Source organism: Zosterops lateralis, assembly GCF_965231275.1.
Source record: "Zosterops lateralis genome assembly, chromosome: 4".
NCBI classification, from domain to species: domain Eukaryota; kingdom Metazoa; phylum Chordata; class Aves; order Passeriformes; family Zosteropidae; genus Zosterops; species Zosterops lateralis.
This window is the reverse complement of record NC_139765.1, coordinates 8,476,389-8,498,225: the sequence shown is the minus strand read 5'-3', so window position 1 is coordinate 8,498,225 and position 21,837 is coordinate 8,476,389. Positions and strand designations below refer to the sequence as shown.

At 40.8% G+C, this 21,837-nt stretch overlaps 1 protein-coding gene across 1 annotated transcript in view; it reads left to right on the top strand.

Annotated features, from left to right (window-relative positions):
• The window catches only part of SOX5 (SRY-box transcription factor 5), a 289,723-nt gene that overhangs the window by 125,857 nt on the left and 142,029 nt on the right, over positions 1-21,837 (top strand). The window contains exons 4-6 of the mRNA XM_083859043.1: positions 3,392-3,478; positions 17,441-17,613; positions 20,122-20,190. Coding sequence (XP_083715169.1) covers positions 3,392-3,478; positions 17,441-17,613; positions 20,122-20,190 — 329 coding nt within the window. The remainder of the gene's footprint in view (positions 1-3,391; positions 3,479-17,440; positions 17,614-20,121; positions 20,191-21,837) is intronic.

The window sequence follows — 21,837 nt, the reverse complement described above, 5'->3', positions numbered from 1 at the left end:
GAAATGTGATAGGCTGAGTATATGAATAGCATGTTTTATGTAAGTACAATATGTTAACATGGTATATAATAGAATTAAACAAGCTGTAATCTAATCTAGCTCTTTGGCTCCATAAAGCTATAGGGGTGGGGAAGCTATTGTCTTTCAGAATTAAAGTTCTTTTTAAGTATTAGCAGTAGGATGATTATTTGCTGATTCTGTGTCAAAATTGTGTTGAAGTGTCTTATGTATAAATGGCAGTTCAGATCTAGAGAGGTTTGAGACTAAGTTAGGACATCAATTTAATGTGGTTGCTCGGGGGTTTTTAAAGGAAAAAAAATCTATATAATATTATTTTGAATAGTTAACATACAGTATTTCAACAGGGGAAGCACTGATTAGATCACCACAATCTATTTTATGCCATCAGGATTGCTGAGGGGGCTTATAATTGTGTTAAATTTTCATATTACTCATATTCACACATTAATGAACAGATGCATAGTTACTATTGGGATTTTGCCATTTGGCCTTTCACATCTCTAATCATGATTTCCTACTGAGATCTTTTACCGTTCTCGCAGAAATTCAGTCATTGATACATGGCCGTCCACCGCGTTCATTTACTTCCCCCCTCGTTTGTCCGCGGCTCTCCCGGCCCCGCCGGCGGGCTCGGCTGTACCGGGACTGAACGGGAGCCCTCGGGCGGGAGCCTCCGGCACTCGGGGTTACACCGACACTGCTGCAGCTCCCCCCGGCAAAGTGACACCGGGACCGTCCCGGCGCCCCTCCCCGAGCGGCTGCGGGGGGCCGGCGGGCTGGGAAGGCGGTGGGAAGCCGGGAGGCGAGCGGGGATGCGGGCAGAGAGGGATGGGATGCGGGCAGAGAGGGATGGGATGCGGGCAAACAGGGATGCGGGCAGAGAGGGATGGGATGGGATGGGATGCGGGCAGAGAGGGATGGGATGCGGGCAAACAGGGATGCGGGCAGAGAGGGATGGGATGCGGGCAGACAGGGATGCGGGCAGAGAGGGATGGGATGCGGGCAGAGAGGGATGGGATGGGATGGGATGCGGGCAGACAGGCAGACAGACAGACAGGATGGGATGGGATGGGATGGGATGCCGGCGGGCAGCGGGCAGCGCAGCGGGGCTCTGGCAGCCGCGGCCGGCGGCTACTGTAGCTTTAAGGCGGCAAGTTAGACACAAGACTTGTGTTTCTTTACGAGCGTACCACGGCGAATATTTTGTCTAGCCGCGGGGGAAAAGCTTTGTCGTGGACTTTGCTGACAATGGACTTAAAAGTAAGGCGGGCTGCTTTTGGTGCCTGGAGGCTCTGGAGCCCATTGTCAGCTCACAATGGATCCCTATTGCCGCATTCCTGCTTTTGCAAAGGTTTGTTGGCTTTTAATGACCGACAGCTCTCGGCCGCAAATGCCGCATTTGCTCCGGCCTGTTTACACGCTGCTCCGGAGTTTGCAGAAAAGCACAGAGGAATAATAATTAAAAAAAAAAAAAAAAAAAAAAAAAAAAAAAAGGATAAACAAGGAAAAGGGGCAGTGTTTATCTGACCTAATGGGTTTCCTTCGTGGGTGCTTGGAGGGGACGGGCGAAGTTGAGCAGTAGCTGCGCCTCCGGCTGAGCAGCCCCGGCACAGCCCGCGCTCTGTGCAGCCGCTTCTCCCGCCCGCATCCCTGCGGTGTAATGGGATTTCCAGAGAAGTTTTAGAGGTTCTAGCAGAGAAATCCCACTCGGGCGGCGAGCCCGGGGATCTGCACAGGAGGAAATATCGGGGGGGGGGGGGGGGGGGGGTGCCGCAACGCGAAGGAAAATGTCACGGAACAAAACCCCCCTCCTTGTGCTGTCGGTGCCGCCCGAAGGTCGTCGCTGCTCTCCCGGCGGGATGCGGGCGTGGGGCTGTGCCCGCCTCGGGTGTCTGTCTGTCTGTCTGTCTGTCCGTCTGTCTGTGTGCGAGCAGAAGGCGAGGCCGATGTGGGATGCAGGAGGGCATCCCCCTCCCTGCCCGTGGCACTGTGTTTCCCTGTGCATCAATAACACGGCGGGGTTTAGGGAGCCCGGGCAGCCGGCACAGCCGCCCCGAGATTGGGGCTTAAAGGAAGGAGGAGGAATTATCCAAACGAGATAATGAAGGTTGCTCGTAATGGTTTTTACTGTGGGGGAAAGTTAACCAGTTGCTAATAATTGTATGGTCTCTAGGCCAGACGGTCCCTTTGATAAGTTAACGTGTACTCCCTTTATGCTCCTGGTAGGGGGTAAACAAATGCCTGAACAAATACAAATACACATAAACACCAATGTGGAGAATAGCAGTATATGTCTTAGATCCAGATAATAAGTGTGGGTATTGTTATTTAGATGGCACATACTGGGACACTTATCTTTTAGTACACTCCATTTTCTAACTGAATGCAGTGCTAATCGTGGGATTGAAAGCTATTGTAATTGTGTACCCATCTAAATGCTGACAAGAATATACAATTACATTGTTTGGAATTGAGTTTAATGTTCTCTGAATTTTATTAGCATTTATATTTACTTATGCATTAAAATTCTACACAAAAAGAGGTCAGAACACAAGAGTTGCAGACATAAATATCAGACCCATCCACACCCTCACTGCATTTTTTTTCCTGAAAATACCGAACAAATATATTTTATTTTATTTTATTTTTAAAGGAAGTGATAGAATCTGAAATGAGCAAATAATGGGTTTCCATTCTAAGCAATGCCTTTTCTCCCTCTGGATTTTGCAGTCTTTTAAAGCTTTTTTCCATACCCAACTTTTTATTATTATTATTTATAATGCGTGTGTTACCGGCAAATCTTTCCACAGTGTGCTTACCACCACACGATGTTTAAACACACATTATAAAGTGGATGTAATTGTAAAGACTCAGAGGGATATAATTACATGTAGCAGATTTAGGAGCTAATTCTTTGCTTCTCTCTCTCTTTCTCTCTCTCTCTCTCTTTACTCCGCATTTTATCAACATAATTATTTTTTGACTGCAGACTAACACCCAGAAACTGACAGGCATCCATTATAGGCAGCAACTTGTTCACCAAATTGAAAAACAATGAACTGCAGGTTTATATGTGCCCATTGTAATACAGAATTACCGGAGCTTTGTTCCACTAGAGGAAAAAGCTAATGGTTTTGAAACAGCAGGTGACAAAACACATTCAGTTTTTTTTCTTTTTTTGTTCCCTCTTTTTTTTTTTTTTTTTTTTTTTTCTCTTCCCTCCCCTCTTATCAGTTTGTTGATGAAGTCATTATGAACTGGGGCCCAGAATAGGGTTGGCCTTATTTTTAGCAGATAGACTTTTAATGAGTTCTATTGTGGAGACAGTCATGTTGATTTGCTTACATTTTTTTTCCCCCCCTTCACTCAGAAACTCCCAGTATTGAAAAGCTACTATCAAAGGACTGGAAAGACAAGCTTCTTGCCATGGGATCAGGGAACTTTGGAGAAATAAAAGGTAACGCTGTTTCTCTGCTAAAGGAAATTAAGAATGAATATACAGATACCACTGGCTTTATGGAACTTTGTCTGCTCCTCTTCCCCTCCCCTTCAAACACAGTAATTTGGGGTTTAAATGAAATGTATGCACTCCCATCTGTGATAATATAAATCAATGAAATGGTATATTGCCCTAAGTGAATGAATTTACATTAAGCTTTTGTTGCATATATCGTTCTCTGTTATAAACGAACACATCCTATTGCTGGATTGGGAAAAAAAAAAGTCAGTATCAGACATATGTGGTATCAGAGTATAGCAGACCTGTTTCTCAAATCTGAGGGTGATCTGAATTCCTTGTTTATTTTTGGACATATTTTGATGATGTTGATTTTTTTTTTCTTTTACTTTTTTTTTAAAAAACTTTTTTTTTTTTGCATGTAGGGAAAAATAAAAAGAGCAAAGTTTGTGTAATGATACCTCTAGGTACTGAAATTAGCCAGTGCAGATTTTAAAAGACAGCGTACAACATCTGTGCACTAAAGCATGTTCTTTTAAAGCTGTACTCCAGAAGGAAAATGACAAAATTTGACCACTCTCCAGCAGCAGTAGTTTCTGCTTTGCCAAGATATTTCCCCATTTTATATATCTGAGGTCATTTTAGGGAACCTGTGGTTGTTTGTTGTCATGTAATTTAATGTTTTTATAATTCCTCTGCAGTGCTTATGATGAGGAACTCACTCAAAATACACACGTCAAAAATTGTAAGTTTTCAGAGCAGCCATTATCACTCTGAAAAGAAACAGTGGCTTGGATTTTTCTCCCATTTACATCAATGTACATCTGGAGTAGCAAAGTCCAAGCCAATAGTGTTTTGGAAATGTGAAAGTAGCATGAAATTAAAATTAAGCCCTTCTTTTGTGTTTATAAACTGTATTTAGTTTCTCTCCATTATTTTTGGTATGTTTACTTACTAATGTTGTCCCTGATCTAGAGATCCTCACTCAGGCAGGCTCCCAAACCTTGTGCCTGACAGGTTTAAGGACCCTATGCACAAGAGGTTGGCAGTATTCACTAAAGCATACAATACAACGTGCTCTCAGAGGTTAATGGCTTGGTGCATATGCAAAGAAAGTGTTATTTTAATTATATGGGCCTGCCAGCCTGTCACCAACAAGCCACCAGCATCAGTTTGTGCTGTTCCACTGACTTACCCAAGTAGGAAAATATGCCACTTGTTTCCTCAGGCTTCTCCATAGGAGGCTGTAATTCAAAAATATGTATTCATTACATATGTAGAATAGCTTTGTAACAGAATATAGTGCTCCAGCCTCCAAAAGGCTGAGATGTTGTAGTGGTGATGATAATGATGATGATGATGGTTACTACAGAGGGCCAAACCTTGGGTTCTTCATTCCTGCTCCATGTGTGTAAAGCAACAGGTCATGAAGAGGAAGGGGAGCCACTGGGCTTACCTGGGAGTTCTGGGTTTTAAAAGCACGTTGTTCCAAAATGGCATCATCCCTTGCCACGAACTGATGAATCTTTAAGATGTTTCAGGGACAAAGTATGAGAAGACATCTTTCATGCCCACTTTTGGGTATGTATTTCAGCAAACCTTAGACACTATGCGGAGTGTCCCCTTTAACTCTTGATGCACTGGAACCCTTAGAAGGACTCCCAGTGATTCTCCAGTGCCTTTGGACTCTGTAGAGCTGCTCTGAAGAGCGCTGTGCACTGAGAAGGTGGTCTGTTCCCAGTGCCTATGATCTTGTTCTTTTTTTCTCCTTTCCCCTTTTTCCCTTTCACGAGCTAAACTTGAAAGCAGCAGCAGCCAGCTCTATGCTACCACGAGAGAAATTCAACAGTCCTTTCAGTCGTGCCTGAGGGAAAGGATGGGGAGCAACAGCACAGCCTCAAAGAAGACTTTTCTTTGCTTTAATTTTTGGTTTTTAGCTTTATATTTTGAACACAAGTCGAGTTATTGTTCTGTAGCTCTGTTCAAAAGCCTCACATCTGAGGCTTTTTAGTGCAACTGTGGTTCTGTGGTTGGGGGCATGGTTATTAGGTGTTTGGATCAAGTTTGGCAGTAAGCTGTGAAAACAGGCACTGGTTTATTTTTCCTACTGACTGCCGTGACAGTTGCAATTATTGTCCATTGTTCCTAGGTGGCTAGAAAGGAGGGAGGATACAATAGAGCATTGCCCTCTGGGGGTAAATGAATTTGACTTACAGATTCTTGGGGGGTCAGGCAGGCTGATTATTTAGTGCCCAGGAATGTGGTTTTCATGGCACCATCAGCCGTGAGCAGCCAACAAACAATGGCTCAGCTGTATTGCAGCTATATTTAGTGAGGCAGCAGGAAAGGTGTGCAAGTTGAGCTGCTGTGTACCCGCATACACGTGTACAAACACACATATATTATGCTGCAAAATGATTTTGTCATTCTATAGTTACAAAGTTTTCCAGTTGTGATTTTTTAATTAACTTCTTTCCCCTGCATTTGGCCTGGCAGCTGCGTTATTTTCCGCCCCTCGTTTCTCTATTAGCGATATTTGGAAACCCCCCCTTAAGTACTGTCTTATTATTAATACACCCTGGAATGTGGACAGCACTAGGAGGTGTGCTGCCCAACTGTCTTATGCACTGAACAGTTTTTTCCATTTAACTGTTCAAAATTTCATTGTGTTTTTCATTAGGTCTGGGGGAGTTTTAGTACATCATGTGCGAAAGTCTCAGCACCAGGCTACATATTGTTAATGCCCAAGTCTGTGTTATTACCATTGAGTTTTATTCTCTGGGAGAGATTAAAAGAAAGGGAGATGAAGAGGAAGACTTTTATTTTCTATTAGCCTGATTACTTTTAAGTTAGAAAGCAGTAATATTTCATTAAAGATAGAGAAATTGGTGAATGGTTGGAAGTGACCAGACTTCCCATGTTTTGTGTTCAGTTGTTTCTCTTGGTTGCTTTGTTACCTTTGGCTGCTGCTTTAAGCCCCCCTTTCTTCATCCACACGCCTGTAAAACAGAAGAGCCATCACTGATTATCTGCAGAGAGCCAGCTGCAAACTTCAGGATCACAGTTTGAAGGATCTCTATATATCCAGTTACTATTTGAAAACGGAAACATACTGTTTTATTCCACAGCTTGACCGAAAGGTGCTGAAAAGGAATACTCTTAAAATGGGGCAAAATCTAGAACCTTTCATATCTGTAGAAATTGTAACTCAAATACCTGTGTTTGTTCAGAGAGATAATTTGAGACTAAATTACAAGTTTGGCACTAGAGATTTCTTAGGAAATTCTGCTTTGATATCCATGGAATTTTTACTCTGCTCAAAACAAGTCACTGTATAGCAAACCCCACAAAACGTGCTGTTAAATTGAAGTATTTTAAAGTGAAGCTGTGAAACTGTGTATTGAATTGGTTAAAGCCTGTTCAAACTTACTTATATCCATCATATTCAAAACCAGGACTCAAAAGGCCTCTGGATTATTCATGGATAATACAGTTTATTGGATTCGGTGGAGCAGAGAGATCGTCAGGTCTCAAACTGATTGTCTACAGGAAGGATAATCAGCTCCCTTTTCTGCTGTCAGTGTAACTGCCTTGTTAGCTGTGCATTGCAGCAGGAAACTAGGTGCTGTCCTCCAGTGTTACTAGGAAAAATTATATAAAATATATTTATTTCTTAAATATCGGTGATCATTTCTGTATATATAAAATTAACATGAAGCTTCTCTTTCACTGGTGCTGGGCCTCAGGAGCACTGCTGGCCCTTCAGGTGCATCATGAGTTGTCCAGCCTTGCTCACACTGGGGTGAGTGAGGCAGCTTTAACCATGATGAGAACTCTTCTTAAAACTTCTTTGCGGTGCACAAAGCTTTGCTGCTAATCTTGTCCATCTCTCTATTGAAGCTTGTCAAGAGGTAATAATGCATATTTTATATGTTCCCCACTAAGCTAATTTTGAATAGATGTGTGGAACAAGAGGTTAAACAGACTTTTGTTTCCAATCCTTCTCAGTTGGTTTTCTGTTGAAGTCATTGTTAACAGTGACTGTTAAATCTCTCAAGAAAGACTGGGCAAGTCTGAATCTGATATATTTTTGTTGTTGTTTGAAAAATGTTTTCCATTGTGCAGGTTAGTCTGTAAACAACTCAGGTGAAGTGTTTTCTGCACTCGTTGTGAAAGGGGTTGTTCTTAGGTTAAAACAACTCTTCATTGTACCCACTTAAATCCAGGTGACTCCAGAGACTCTACTGGAGTAACCACAGATTTACGGATGTAATTGGAAGCGAGATTGGCCTGGCAATCCTGATCCTCAACTCACGATAACACAAACATTGGTTCTGCGTGAGAAACTGGGTTCCAAATTCCACAAAGTGTCAGTACAGGCATCGTGTCAGGCTGTGTGTGATGTGAGATAGAGCTGTGTCTGCTGAAGACTCCCCGTTTTGCTCACGTGCTCGGAAGATGGGGCACGAGAGAGTACGCAGAGAACGGTTTTATTTTATGTCAATAATGGATAAAGAGAAATAATCCATTCAGCGATACTATAGCTCATCAGAGCCCATGAATTAAAGACATATGTTATGTAGATTCAATGTATGGATTAAAACGGATAATCTGGTAGGTGACACACAGAATCTTGAGATAAGTGAGCTGTGCAGATTCGGTATATGGATTGTGACGGATAATTCCATTTAAGTAATGCTGGACAAGTTGAAGACAAGTAAGCTTCGGGTAGTGCTCAGGTTATGTGCAGTAATCCAGTGAGTGACACTTGGGATCACATAATCTGTAAACTAAAGACAAGGAAGCTGGGGATTCTGCATTTAGATGTGGACAGGAAGAAGGAGGGGGAAAGGGAGAAAGATTATTCATGGGGAATACACTGAGTTTAAACCTTTGACTAATACAACGCAGATCCCCAGGAGATGTGTGAAAGCTGCACGCTTTCTTAGGAGCTGTGTGAATTTCGCATTTGCAAATTAATGGTTTAAAAATGTTTGCAAACTTGTGTCAGCTGTGGATGTTTTGCATTATCTCTTTGTGGGTAGTATTGTAAGTGGAGTGGCAAGAGAAGGAGGGTGAAAGTCATAAGTGAAGGAGGTAAGATTTGTTGGATTGTCAGCTTTTAACTGTGGCAAATTCAATATTTGTTGCAACCTACTTGGAATTTTCTTCTTTGTGTTTACCTTTTTGAGGGGTTTAATAGTAGTAAGTTGCAAATTGAGCTTTAGTCCTTTGTCAGTATTCCAGACGTGCTGGGGTGCATGGGAACCTGTCCAGTTGCAGTCAGGGAATCCTAAAGTTTCAGGAGGAAATTTGACAGCTGCCAAAATCGTGGAGGTTGATCACAGTTCAGTGCTATACTCTCAGACTGCAGAGAAGTAGCCAGTGCTGAGCCACACCAATGCAGAACTTCTTCAGCCCAAAAGAAAGCCTCAGGTAGAGATTGTGACTGGATGGAGCTGCTCCCATTTGACCTAGAATGGGAGGTTGGTTGAGGGTTGTATATGTGAAAGGGAGGGTTGGAGGTTTTCTTTTTTAAATCATCTAAAAACATGATTTTTGTGGCAAAGCAGCCAATTCAGGTTGTTCCAGATTTCTGTACATAAAGGTACTTAATTTGATCACAAGAAGTCAGGTTCTAATTTTATTTTTTAGATGTGATTATTGGTAGAGATAATAGAATAAAATCAAACTAATTATGGTAGCAAATGCCAATGACTTTGTTTGAACATATGGGGGCCAAACCACTATATTTAAAAATTGTTCAGGGAGTTGGTTGACAAAAGGGTCCTAAAGCTGTGCTTCATGGTACTAAAATTACCTGAAAGATTATAGATAGAGCTGATAGATCTAAATAGCACTGAGCTACAACTGCCAGTTTGTCAAAACAAAGCAAATACACACACACACTTTTTTACTCTTTTTCCTGCTGCTGCATAAAATTCCAGCAGCAAATGCTATTTTCCTAGCCTAGTTCTAACTTGTTGTCTAGACAGTAAAACAATGAAAAACCTCTGAGAAACAGTCTCAATACAAATATTGTCTGTTCCTTTTGTAACCTTGACAATAAGTTGCTAACCTGGTTGAATACCAAGCTTTGTTTGTAGTCTACTGTACCAAAACTTTTCTCTGACAGCAAATAAAGAGTACTCAGTGACAGCCTCTTTCCAGCGTTGTGGAACAGCAAAGTGCTGGTTTGTTACAGAGCAGACAGCTGAGCTTTTTTTCCCCCCACAGAATATGAGTTCTTGAGGCTAGTAATGGCAAAAGAGGGTAATTGGTCATAATTTGGTTTTATTCATTCTTCAGCCTCGCACTCAAACATAAGAGATTAAGCACGTCCGTCTGCTGAAATAAATACCTTCCTTATATCTCGCTGCTCTAAAACGGATTTTTACTTGTCCAACAGAGAAGATTCATTACATGAATCTGTAGGCACAGGCAAATCAGTTTGAATTGTGCACTTTTTCTTTCCTTGTTTCTTTTTCTGGTGGCTGTGGCTTGCCAAGGAAAGAGCAGTCAGAAAGTTTTCTGTTATTATGCTGACTCGCCCTATCAATAAGACAAAATAATTTAATTTAGCAAGGTGGGAAGTTGTAAGATGGCACTCATTGTGTAGCAAAGTTGGCTTAAATACTTAATGAAAACCGCCAATTTTCAGACGTTTTTGTCCTGACAGCTCCAGGATTTAGTGGCCTGAGAAGCTGTGTTCTGGTCCATAATAAAGCCCTCTCTGAAGTATTGGTTAGGGTGGCATCAGGGGAGTTAGCACACGTTCACAAATACAGACCCACACCCAACCACCAACACGTCCCAGCAAGTACATGATTTATAGTGCAGTCCCATTGCTTGGCCACAAACATTTCACATTACTGTTCAAAAGCAGAGGAAAGAAGATGTTAAATTCTGGACTTACCTCACTCAGGCAGTTAGATGTGTTTATCAGACTACTTTTGCTGAAGGAAACATCACCTCCCCGTTGCCTCACATATGTGACTCCAGGTGATGTCAGCAGCACGAGTGGGAATACTCCTCTCTGTGTTATAAATAGGGTTTTAAATTTTTATTTAGGGAGGGCATGACAGATTAGTTTGCTTTAAAGTAGAAGAAGACTAGGTGGCCTGTCTGTTTTACTTTCCTGGTTTCCTTACTGAGTAAAGTATTGTTGGGTTTAGATTTCTAATATGTCAAGGTTAACATTTGCAGCTGGGGCGAGGAGTGGGGAAAAAATAGTTGACACTGGGATGAGAATGATACTCTGGAGGAAAGATACTGTAAGAAAAGTGTCTAGAAAGTACACTTTTTTTTTTTTTTTAATAAACTACTGATAATTTTATTTATTCTTTGGATTTGGTAAAATTAGGACTAGTAGGATTTTACTCTTTCTGAGGACAGTTTATTTAATAGACTGTTCAGTTTAAAAAAACTTCATTTTTTAATAAAAACTGTAGCCTTCACTAGCTTAAAAAGTCTGCTGAAAAAAACCACACCATTGCAGGAAATACTTGGAGGTGAGTCAGTCTTTAGCTCATGTATGGGCTGTAGCTCAGTCCTTGTCACACTGTTGTTACATCAAAGTTACACAGAAACTGTGTTGTGGCATGGTTCTGTTGCTTGGTAAGTCGGATGACATCAATAATTGGTTCATTCATAAGGGTCCCCTTGGCTGAAACCCTACCTAGTCTCCAACTGGGTCAAACACAGACTTAATTATCTATTTAACGTGTATTACTGTTAAAAGTCAGTGGGGAAATTCTTGGCCTTGCTGAAATAGTTCTGCTGGTGACTTCATCGAGGCCAGCAATAAAACCTCCTACACCACATAAAGTGCAGAATGACTTTCAGCAAGTTGCTAAAAAGCCTCCTGCCTTAGTTTGCTCTTGAAAAACATAATGCATACCATTACCTTTCTACCTGCAAACAGTCTTTAAGAAGATCAATTAGGTAGTGCTTTGAAATTAAAAAATGCTTTATACTGCCTGCTCTAATTATTATTATACATCTTAACATTATTTGAATACAGAGTGCTTCAAAATATTCTTATTTCCATTTAATGATTTTTTTCCCCGTGGAAAACTTTGTAGATACAGGAAGCTTTTTTTCTTTTGTAACCACAGTTAATGATACGAACATAATACAATATTATTATGTCTCCCAGGCTTTGTACTTGTGCATTGTTTTCTTTGATTTTCCTTTGAAGGACAGATTCTGACAGTTCAAAAGCTATTTACGCAATTACTTTGATAGTAAACTGACTTGGTGGATAGATTTCACTGTCTGTGTGGGTGAGTGTGCACACGAGCACCCCTGGCTGATGCCATTCCCAGCTGTTTAATGGGGACATGGCAGAGGGATTGAGGAGAGCCTTGCCATAGCTCTTCCCCTGTGGAATACACATCCCTAGGCTGTCTGGGAGCAAACACTCTCACTGCCTGAACATTTGCAGCAAAAGCTTAAAATGTCTGTTAAAGAAAATATTGGCTTTCCCAATTTCTCATTTACATTCTCATTCTGTCTAATAAATTATAATAAAGTATTTACTGTTTTGATCGCAAAAGCAGTTTCTCTGCCTTTTTTTTTTGCTTTGGTTCTGTTTTGGGTGGGTATGCCAAGGTTTCTCCTGTTCGTTTTCTCACTTTAAGTGTGTCATTTGGTCATATTGGTGTCTTCATTCTAATGTTTATTAAAATGTTACTGTCACTGCCAGTCTGAGACTGTGAATCAGAACTAAGAATGTGTAATAGTTTATTTCACATTTGAGTAAATTTCTTCTACTACTTAAACACGATTATGGGTAGTGTTGATCTGAGATGAAGTTTAGGTTTGGCGATACAGAATGCCACTAATTTGAGTCTTCTTTTATTGCCATCTGCTGTGGGTGTTGCATCGACAAACATGGGGGATTTTTCTGAGTCTCTCTTTGTAGAAACAGAGGATAAGCTGATGCATCTGGAAAGCATCTTTTCTTGGGCCTTTATGCAGTTACCAACCTGCAGTGTGTACTTTGATGATTCTTTGCCTGAGTTGCTTTGATCAGTTGTGAAAAATCCACCTTGTGCCATTGCAGTGGGGGAGCACAGAGAGCACCTACAGCAATCCCCTGAAAGGCAGGTGGCCTGGTGGTCAAAAGCTTTGTTAAACATAAAATTTGCAGTACCTGCTTGTCGTGGATCTGATGGTAATTAGGAGTAATTCTTGAGGCAGTCATTGTTTCAAGGCACTCTTCTTTTGCTCCTCACTCAGTAGCTCTGTGAAGTGGTCTGGCTCGCTGTCGAGCTGTACACTGCAATAATGGACACTTGGGGTTGTTTTTCTCTCAGCCCTGCTGCCTGGCTGGAGTGAGAGCACTGCAGCATGGACAGGCCAGCTCCAGAACCATTCCCAACTCCGTGCTGCTCTGGAGCACTTCCAAGGGAGTTTAGTAAGGAAGCAGCTGAAGATGGCTGCTGGGGTTTGAGGGGGTTTGCAACCCCCTCCCAGATCCTAGCAGGGTTAGCAGACATGTGGACAGTTCATTAATTCACGAGTAGCATGATTTGAGCAACTGTCTTTATACTGTTGTTGGCTTAGTTGCTTAAAATACTGACTCGTTTTGCCCCGTAAGCTACAGAATTCTTTAAATGGAAATCCCTTAGCTGCCAGGACGCTTCCCACAATGAGACAGGTTTAGATCTTGTGCAGGTTAACAGAGAGAAAACAGTGAAGGTAGGACAGAAGTCCACCGTCCTTGTTTACCCCCAATTTGTGGCATCTAGAAAAACATCAAAGAACAACTGGAGCCCTTAACTCTGTATATTTTTTAATACACCAGGAAAAATTCCTGTAACTGCTTCTACTTAGGTAGTGACCCCACTGTTGCCCTCAACTCATCATGAAATATGTAACACAGTCCATGCTTTGGCCATCATATGTTAGGCAAAGTAATATATGACTGGCCATGGCAATTATGAAATGGTACTTTTGTTCACCATTTCCATGAAGGTAATTAGAGAAAAGATGTGCTAGGTAATAAAGCTAACATAAAAAATACCAAACTTAAAATTAAATGCAAACACTTAACATGAATATCAAGATCATCTGATTCAAGTACTTCCCTTTTTTCATTTTCACACATTTACAAGGCACCAGTTACCTGCAAGATATGTCAAAACTATGATTCATCGTAATGGGACTTACATAGATGTGTGGGTAAGACAAGAGGAAATCTGCACAGAACTCACCATCTCTCATTAGAGCCACATAGCTGATCTTTTTTGCCTCTGGTTTTGTGCAGGTCACTTGAGAGTAGGGCTATCCAAGTACTTATTTTGCAAGGAATTATTACCTCAAAGAATTGAAATTATCATTAAGTACTATTCCAGTTACTGGAAGGATGGCTTAGTCCTGTGAAAAAAAGTACCTACTAAGCCATGTTTTCCAGGAAGTATTCTCCAACAGAAGATTTTTTTTTTTTTTTAATAAAGCTGATGCTGATAAATTTCCCTTCTGGTTTATTAGCAAACTGAAATAGCTTGAGAAATATAATGCAAGAAGTCTGCCTTTTGTCAGACTACTCTCACTCCAGCTGTATAAACCCAAGGAATTATGCATTGTACTTACTAAGTAGGATATAAAACACCCCTTGTGGGCATTTCAGATTTTCTTAAAAACTGAATAATAATGAAGAGACTGAGTCGATCTGTGCATGGCTGCAGTGTGCCTGTGATTTTGGTATCTGCATTGGCACTTCGTTGCACTGCCTGCTTGCTCTTAGTTCATGGAGTGATAGTTTGGGTCGGAAAGTCCAACCCCCTGCAATGGGCAGGGGCACCTTTCACTACACCAGGTTGTTCAAAGCCCTGTCCAACCTGCTCTTGGAAATTGCCAAGGATGGGGCATCCACCTCCTCTCTGGGCAACCTGTTTCAGTGTTTCACCACCTTCATTGTAAACAATTTCTTTCTTATATCTAGGCTAAACTGACCATCTTTTCGTTTAAAACCATTTCCTCTTGAGCTGTCACAGCAAGCCCTGCTAAAAAGTTTGTCCCCATATTTATGAGCATCTTTTGAGTGCTGGAAAGTCTCTCTGGAGCCTTTCTCTAGAGACAGCTGGAGAGTGGACAGTCTCACAGCATTTCTCCAGGTTGAACAGCCCAAACTCTCTCAGCTTTTCTGATAGGAGAGGTGGTCCAGCCCTCTGATCATGTTTGTGGCCTCCTCTGTACCTCTTCCAACGAGACCACGTCTGTCCTGTGCTGAGGACCCCGGAGCTGGGGGTGGTACTTCACCTTCATTCTTGCAATTCAGATAAAGCTGCTCTTCTCCTGGTGGGGAGGTTTTTTGCTGCTCTGTGGCTGAAGAAGCAGTGCAGGAGGTGGATGTCCCTGCCTGTGCAGTGCCTGGTCAGGTTAGTGGCACATGGAGCATCCTGTTCCCTCCCGGGAAGCACAGCCAGGACTTTGACGTGCAGGGCTGGATATCAGCGCGTCTTTTTACAGCCACTGTTGGTAACCAGCTCTGTGATCTCTCTGTCTGTCAGTTTACACATATGGAAACGTTTTTTCCACCTTTCAGATTAATTTAAAGATGAGGATTAATTTAACTTTACAAAGTGCTTTTTGATTCCCAACTGAAAGCTACTGTAGTAGCTCAAAATACACTGATGAACCAGTGCTGGCTGAGGAGCTGTGATATGTGTTGGTGTATTTGACAGTGATTTCTTTTTGCTTACCCTAACTCAAGGACTGAGGCAATCCTGTATGTTCCTTCTTTCTGTAGGACCTTTTTCCCCTCTCTCTCATCCACCCCTCAGTAAAAGTTAGGAATAAAATATCTGCTGAATAAATAAACACAAAATATTTTGTTTTCAGATGTTCCAGTTATAGTGGCAGTATTGGTGCATGATAGTCTTCATTAGGGGAGCATTACAGCAAACCCACATGGACAGGCCAAAGCAGGGGCTGCCTTCTAGAATAATTCTTCTACACCACTTGGAAACACTGCACCTTTTTTTTCCCGGGGAAAAACAAATAAAGGATGAAAAGTGGCAATAGAAACTTCTGATTAATTCCATGGCCAGGTGGCAAATGCATGACTTGTAGCAGTTCTCTGTCTCCAATGTTGGAAGGAAAATTCATAGTTAGAAGTGTTTTCTTCAGCCGTGATAGTGTTTTTAGCACTGGCTTCCATTCTTTCTCACAGCTTTTAGCAGAACAGGTTTAAAGTCCTATGGTTTCTGCTTCAGTGTGTTTCTCAAGTTTCCAGCTTGTGCCACAGTTTTTCTGGAGGCTTTATCTGAGAATATTCTGCTGTATTTCTTTGTTATGTGGTGAGAATATTTTCACAGAAATTTCTAGAACCCTAATGAAAAACAATTTAGTTACATTGTCACATATTTTCTGGTGGTTCTTTGTGCTTTTCCACTTGCATATGGCTATCTACAAATGGATTTAAGTGCTTGGACTTGGCTTATGCAGCAAATGGCATGTTGCTTGGCATCACATCATTGAAATTAAGTAAAAGTAACAGAAAAGAAACAACAAAACAAACCAAAAAAAAGTAAATTAAGCTAACTATCAAGCAAAGAACCCTCCCAGTGCCACCTCAAAGGCTGCAGTGCAGACTTTCAATGCAAACAGTAGATGATTCCCCATTTCAGACATTTGAATCCAATCTAGAAAGCTGTAGTAAATATATTGTAGGGCACATTCCTGCACTGGCAGGGGAGTAGACTAAATGAGCTATTACCAGTAGCTCTTTTCCATGTCTGACTGATAGTTGGCTAGGAACATGTTCACTATAGTCGCCAATATTTTTTTCTTTTTCCTTTTTTTTTTTTTTTTTTTTTTTTTTTTTTTTTTTTTTTTTTTTTTTTTCATTTGGAGAGCACTGATGACATTGGCAGAAGAATGCTTCCTGTGTTTGAAAGAGGTTTGTATGGAAGGGTAGTCCCAAAAGCAGGCTATTTTCAGGGGAGGCATTGACACTGATAGCCTTAATCCTTTCCTAAAGGCTTTTTAGAAAGGTTTTCATAGGATCTGACTCATGTGAGAGGGTGTGGTGGTTTTGGGGATATCTGTGGATTAGCTGCTACACATATTTTCAGGTCTTTTAAATTCACAGTCAAATGATCCTACATATATTAAAAGTGCCTTTTTTTCTTTTTCTTTTTTGTAGTTTATGAGTCATAGCTTTTGATTTTTCTTGGAATTTTTTTCTTCCATTCCCTTAAAACCACTGTCCTTCTGGGTAGAAAAATAATTTCTTCAACATGGTTATGAAAGTGAGGTAGTGAGTTTCTCTGTCTGTGTCTGCTGAACTCTGGTATTAAAAATAAAAAATCTAACAACAGTACAAATGAGAGTGGTGGTGAGTTGTGCTTAACTCAGCTTTTCAGATATGTTTATAAAAGACTTTTTCCCTTAAAGGTGCACCTTGGTGGCAGCAACAGGAGTTATTGACAATTTAAATACTATATAATTTGATCCTGATCAGAGATATAGATAATATAACAGGTTAGATAGGGATGTTAATACTTATCCTGTATCAATGCTTTGACACTTACAGAAACTGTATCTTTTTCCTAAGGTTCTGACATAAATACAATTGTCTTACAAACCTGGAAGAGTTGATTTTTGATCCCCAGTGTTTAAAACTTTCTAAAAATAGGCAGCATTACTTCCCTTTATTAATCTGACAGAAAGGCTGTGGAAAATAGATGAAAGGGCAAAGAAACACTGAAGGGGGGACACCAGATCAAAGCCTGTGCACAGATTTATCCTCCATGGCTCATTTTCCTGTAGAGGAACAGGCCTTAGTGTGCAGCATATTGCAATATGCTGCTGCTGCTTCTCTTTACTTCTCCTAAAACTTTGCTTACAGTAAAGCTGCAAATTGAAGAGCTGGATTGCTCTAAATTTCCTCTCTTCTCCTCACCCCTTTTTATTTTTTTATTTTTTTCCCCCCAACCATATGATGCCCAGGGACTCCAGAAAGCCTCGCTGAGAAAGAAAGGCAGCTCATGGGTATGATCAATCAGCTGACCAGTTTGAGGGAACAGCTGCTGGCAGCTCACGACGAACAGAAGAAGCTGGCTGCATCTCAGATCGAGAAACAACGCCAGCAAATGGAGCTGGCTAAGCAGCAACAAGAACAGGTGAGTGATTATTACCGTGGCTTTCAGCTTAAATAATTTTCTAGAAGGACTTTCCAGTAGTTTTATCTTTTAGGCTTCATACTCTTAAGAGCTGCTCTGCACCCAAAATCTTTTCCGTTTGCTCCTCAAGGTGAAAAAGTTTGAACAAAACCATATCAGAAGAATGATTTAATTTGCAGTATATCCATCTTGGATATATTCTAAACATATCTATGTATATGTTCAGAGCCTGGTGCCAATAATGCCAAGATTGTGGGTTCAGCCCTTGCATGGCCATTCATTCAAGAGTTGGACTTGATAGTTCTCGTGAGTCCCTTGCAACTCAAAATATTCTGCAATTCTCTGTTAACTTTCATTACTGCTTGGGTTTTTAAACTGTCTGTAAATAAACAGGCAAAGTCAGCCCTCCTGAGTAATCCACTAAAACCGCTTTGATTCAGTAATACTGAAAAGGTATAAAAAGAGCAAAATGCAGCACTTGGATTGTAATGTGAGAAATGAAAAGGTTGGGTTTTGCCAGCTGTGGAAAAAAAAAAGCAGAGAATAATATAAAGTCAGTGAACAAGTGTGACTTTTTTTTCTTCTACACTTGAGAAGTTTGATTTTCGGTTCTTGCAAATATGCCCTTCACTGGAAATGCAAACAGGGTTTTCACATGTGATTAGTTCCAATGTGCATACAAGGACACAGAACATTTTAGGCAAAAAAACATAACTTTTCTCATAGATTTCACTGTGCAGATTTCAACAGAAATTAATGTCCTTACTTTCGTACTTGAACATGAGCAGAGAATATTTAGATATCTAGTTGAAAATTTTATCACAGAATTGCAGCTATATGAGTTTCATGAAACTCATAAAATTCTTTGAAATCTGTCACAGTTGTCATATTCAGTGTCACTATTGTACTTGAGCAAGTCTTAAGATTTCTAAACCACTACTGATAGCTTCAGACATTTAAGCCTTGGTTTTCCCTGGTTTTAATTATTTAATAACTTTATCTAAAACAAAGGGTATTTTGGCCTCATGCCTGAAATCCCACACAGGAAGAACAGAAGTGATTTGCCTTAAGCTGGAGAATTTGTATGATGCTGTTGTTAAAACAGCAAAGGTAGATGAAGGAGTGAAGGTGGAATTGGCAAGATTCTTTCACAAGACATCCTGTATGAGCTGTTCCCTTTACCCTGCCTTTTAAAGTCACTAGTGCTACAGGATGCCTGGGGGATATGAAAGTGAAAAAGAAAATTAAGACAATGGGAAAAGGCAATAAGAAATTAGGATGACCAGGATTTCTTTTACTTGAAGAAATTGTGTACACTTCTGTATTATGCAGAAATTAAAGTATCCAAACTCTTAAAAAAAAAATGTAGTGATAAAAATTATTTTTCCTTCTTCAAGAAAGGCTCCAGAAAGAAATCATTTATTTAATCTGTTAGATGTGGAGCTAGCTATGAGTGAGTGTTTCTTATGCAAATACTCTAATAATAGAAAGAAAAAAAAATACTTAAGGGGAAGAAAGCATCAAAATTTCTCCCAGTAAGTATGTATAAGTTACCAGCTGACCCTGAGATGTGTACACATAACACAGGGGAAGAGCAGAGCTCTTTCTAATGTTTGTACTTCTGCACTGGCTGCTCATGAGAGCAGAGCTTTTGTGGCAACCTAAATGAAAGTTTTCCAAATTTGCTTTTTAAGTTCAAGAATGGTTTATCTCCCTCCAGCCTTTAGAACTCCTAATTCCATTCTGTTAATGTCTGCTTTTTCCTTCACAGTGTGTAAAATGTGTCCACAGTGGCATTTGCAATCATTTAGCAGAGAGGGAGGGTGGGTGTCCTTGTGGAAAATTGCACTTGGCTTTGAGGGAAGACTTTGAACGACTCCATCCCCTTCCATAAGCCAGTTTCAGAGTTGAGCCTTGTAGCCTAGCCTGCCCCCTTGGTTTCTTGCAGCTGATACACACATGGAAGAGGCAGTGATTTTTCCAAACTCAGTTCCAGTCTCTTTGTGCCTGTTTCTACATGAAGGAAAAAAAAATACACCAAGAACCTTCCTCTATGATGTCAGATTGCTCTTTTTTTTTTTTTTTTTTTTTTTTTTTTTTTTTTTTTTTGGATTTTTTGTGCAGGTGGTGCCAGAAGAGTAATTCTGGCCATCCTACTTTTTTTGCCTTTTCTACCTTCTTCCACTATTTTTCAGTTTCTCTGCTAGTGTTGTTCTCTCTCCTGGGGAACTTTAGCAGTGCCATTTCAGTAAGATTTTTTGCATAGGTCCTTGTCTTCGTATCCAGCACAACATTTTCCATAAGATGCCCTTTCTCACTAGTATTAGCAATTCCTCAACATGTGCCCCTTGCTTCAGCAACAGTCTCCAGGCTGGTGCCACCTGCCCTGGAAGGTGTCTTAGCTCAGTGGGGAGGTTGAAAGAACTAAGCAGGGTTGAAACTTCCTATGGATGGACTCTGGGAACGGTGATCCGTGTCTCATGTTTCTTCTGTGCAATTTCTTCACAGATTGCAAGACAACAGCAGCAGCTTCTGCAGCAGCAACACAAAATTAACCTTCTTCAGCAGCAGATCCAGGTCAGAGACACGTCTCCTCCCATGCCCCTGTTTTCTGTCTTCCTTTCCCTTTCCCCACTCTTTCCCTCAGCCTTTTATGCCATAGTGTCTTTAAGAATCTCTGCAGTTGGCTGGTATCTTGTTTTTGGAAACACATGAGGATTTTACCTGTTGTTTAGCAAAAAAGATCAGTTTCTGGAAGGCCTTATGTGATTAACATGGTTCTTGTAGGATCAGGAAGAAGTTAGAGGAGCTGGTCATGCAAGCAAGGATTTGCAGGACCAGATCCTCTTTCCTCAGGAGTGACAAAAGCATTGCCAGAAAGAGTTTGTTTGAAACTGATGTCCTACAGCTCTGTTTTTGAGGTTTTGCTGTGGCAGTTCTCTTCAGTGATGGATAATCAAGTGCACCTTCTTCCCTCTGCCTGAGGTGTTGGAAGTCTGGAAATTTTTATTTGTGCTGAAGTATTGTGTGAGTGAGAAACTGGCCAAAAGGTTGGTTAGATTCAGGAGAGCAGCTGTGGAAGTTCCAGGTGTGTACAGGTCTATTCCTGGTGGTAGAAAAAGTTGATAAACCAGCATAACCAGTAAACTTTATTTAGCCTCTTTTTTCCTTAATGTATTCAGAAGTTGCTTTTCATGCCATTGACAGTATTTCATTACTTTTCTTCCATGTGCATGCCCCTGTTTTGGGAACAATGCAAATCAGTTTGCCTGTGAAGGTTTCCACAGAATAACAAAGGAGAGGTTTGACTTCTTACAGATATCCAGGATCAGGGTAGAATCTCTGGTTGTTTAATTATGCAGTTTTGTACAGAGCATTGCAAGTTGCTGTAGACTGTGTTCTGTTTGTTCAGTAGCAGCAGGATTCTCCTTCCAAAGCTTTTCATCAGTATTTCAGAGTGAATTGCCTAAAATTATCAATCACAATTGTAACCCATTTAAGAAAACTTAATTCCAACCAGATCAGAGGAGCTGTATGGCTTCCTACTAGAAGAAAACTTGGCTCCATTATTCCAGAGCACATTCTGTCCATTCAGGACTTGGATTTTTATTAAAAACTCCTGAGAAGGTCCACCCCTCTGTTATAAGGCAACTTCTACACAAGATGTGCTTTGCTGAAAATAATTTTGAGATTGATAAGGCTTGGTTTGGCCTCGACCTCTGTACTCTTTTTTTCCTCTTTAATTTGTGTGTGGGAGGGATTTTTTCTTTATTGCTGCATTTTTAATTAGACTTTAAAAGAAAAACAATGGCAAAACCTGTACAATAGCAAGGAAAATATTTATATTTTTAGCATTTAGCTATGGCAGCGAGAGAGGAAGTTGTTTTATAAGCGGTGAATAAAAATAAATTGAAGTAACATAATTTGACCCCAACCCTTTTAAGTTTTAACGCCTTGTAGATAAGGATGAAGTATGTTGTTTTTAGGGTAGTGAAGAAAACCCTGGTTATTGATAATGAGATATAGAGCCTTTCATCTCTTGATCCCTGGTCCAAGTTTGACCTAAGTCAGTAGTAAATGAAAGTCAGCCAACGACCATCTGATGGAAGCTGCAATCCTTAGGAATGATTTGGAGGTCTGTCTCAAGGGATTTCAGATGAAATATTGACCCTGCCGAGGTCAGAATTTCACCTCCAGGGTCCACTTCACACAAACCCCATCAGA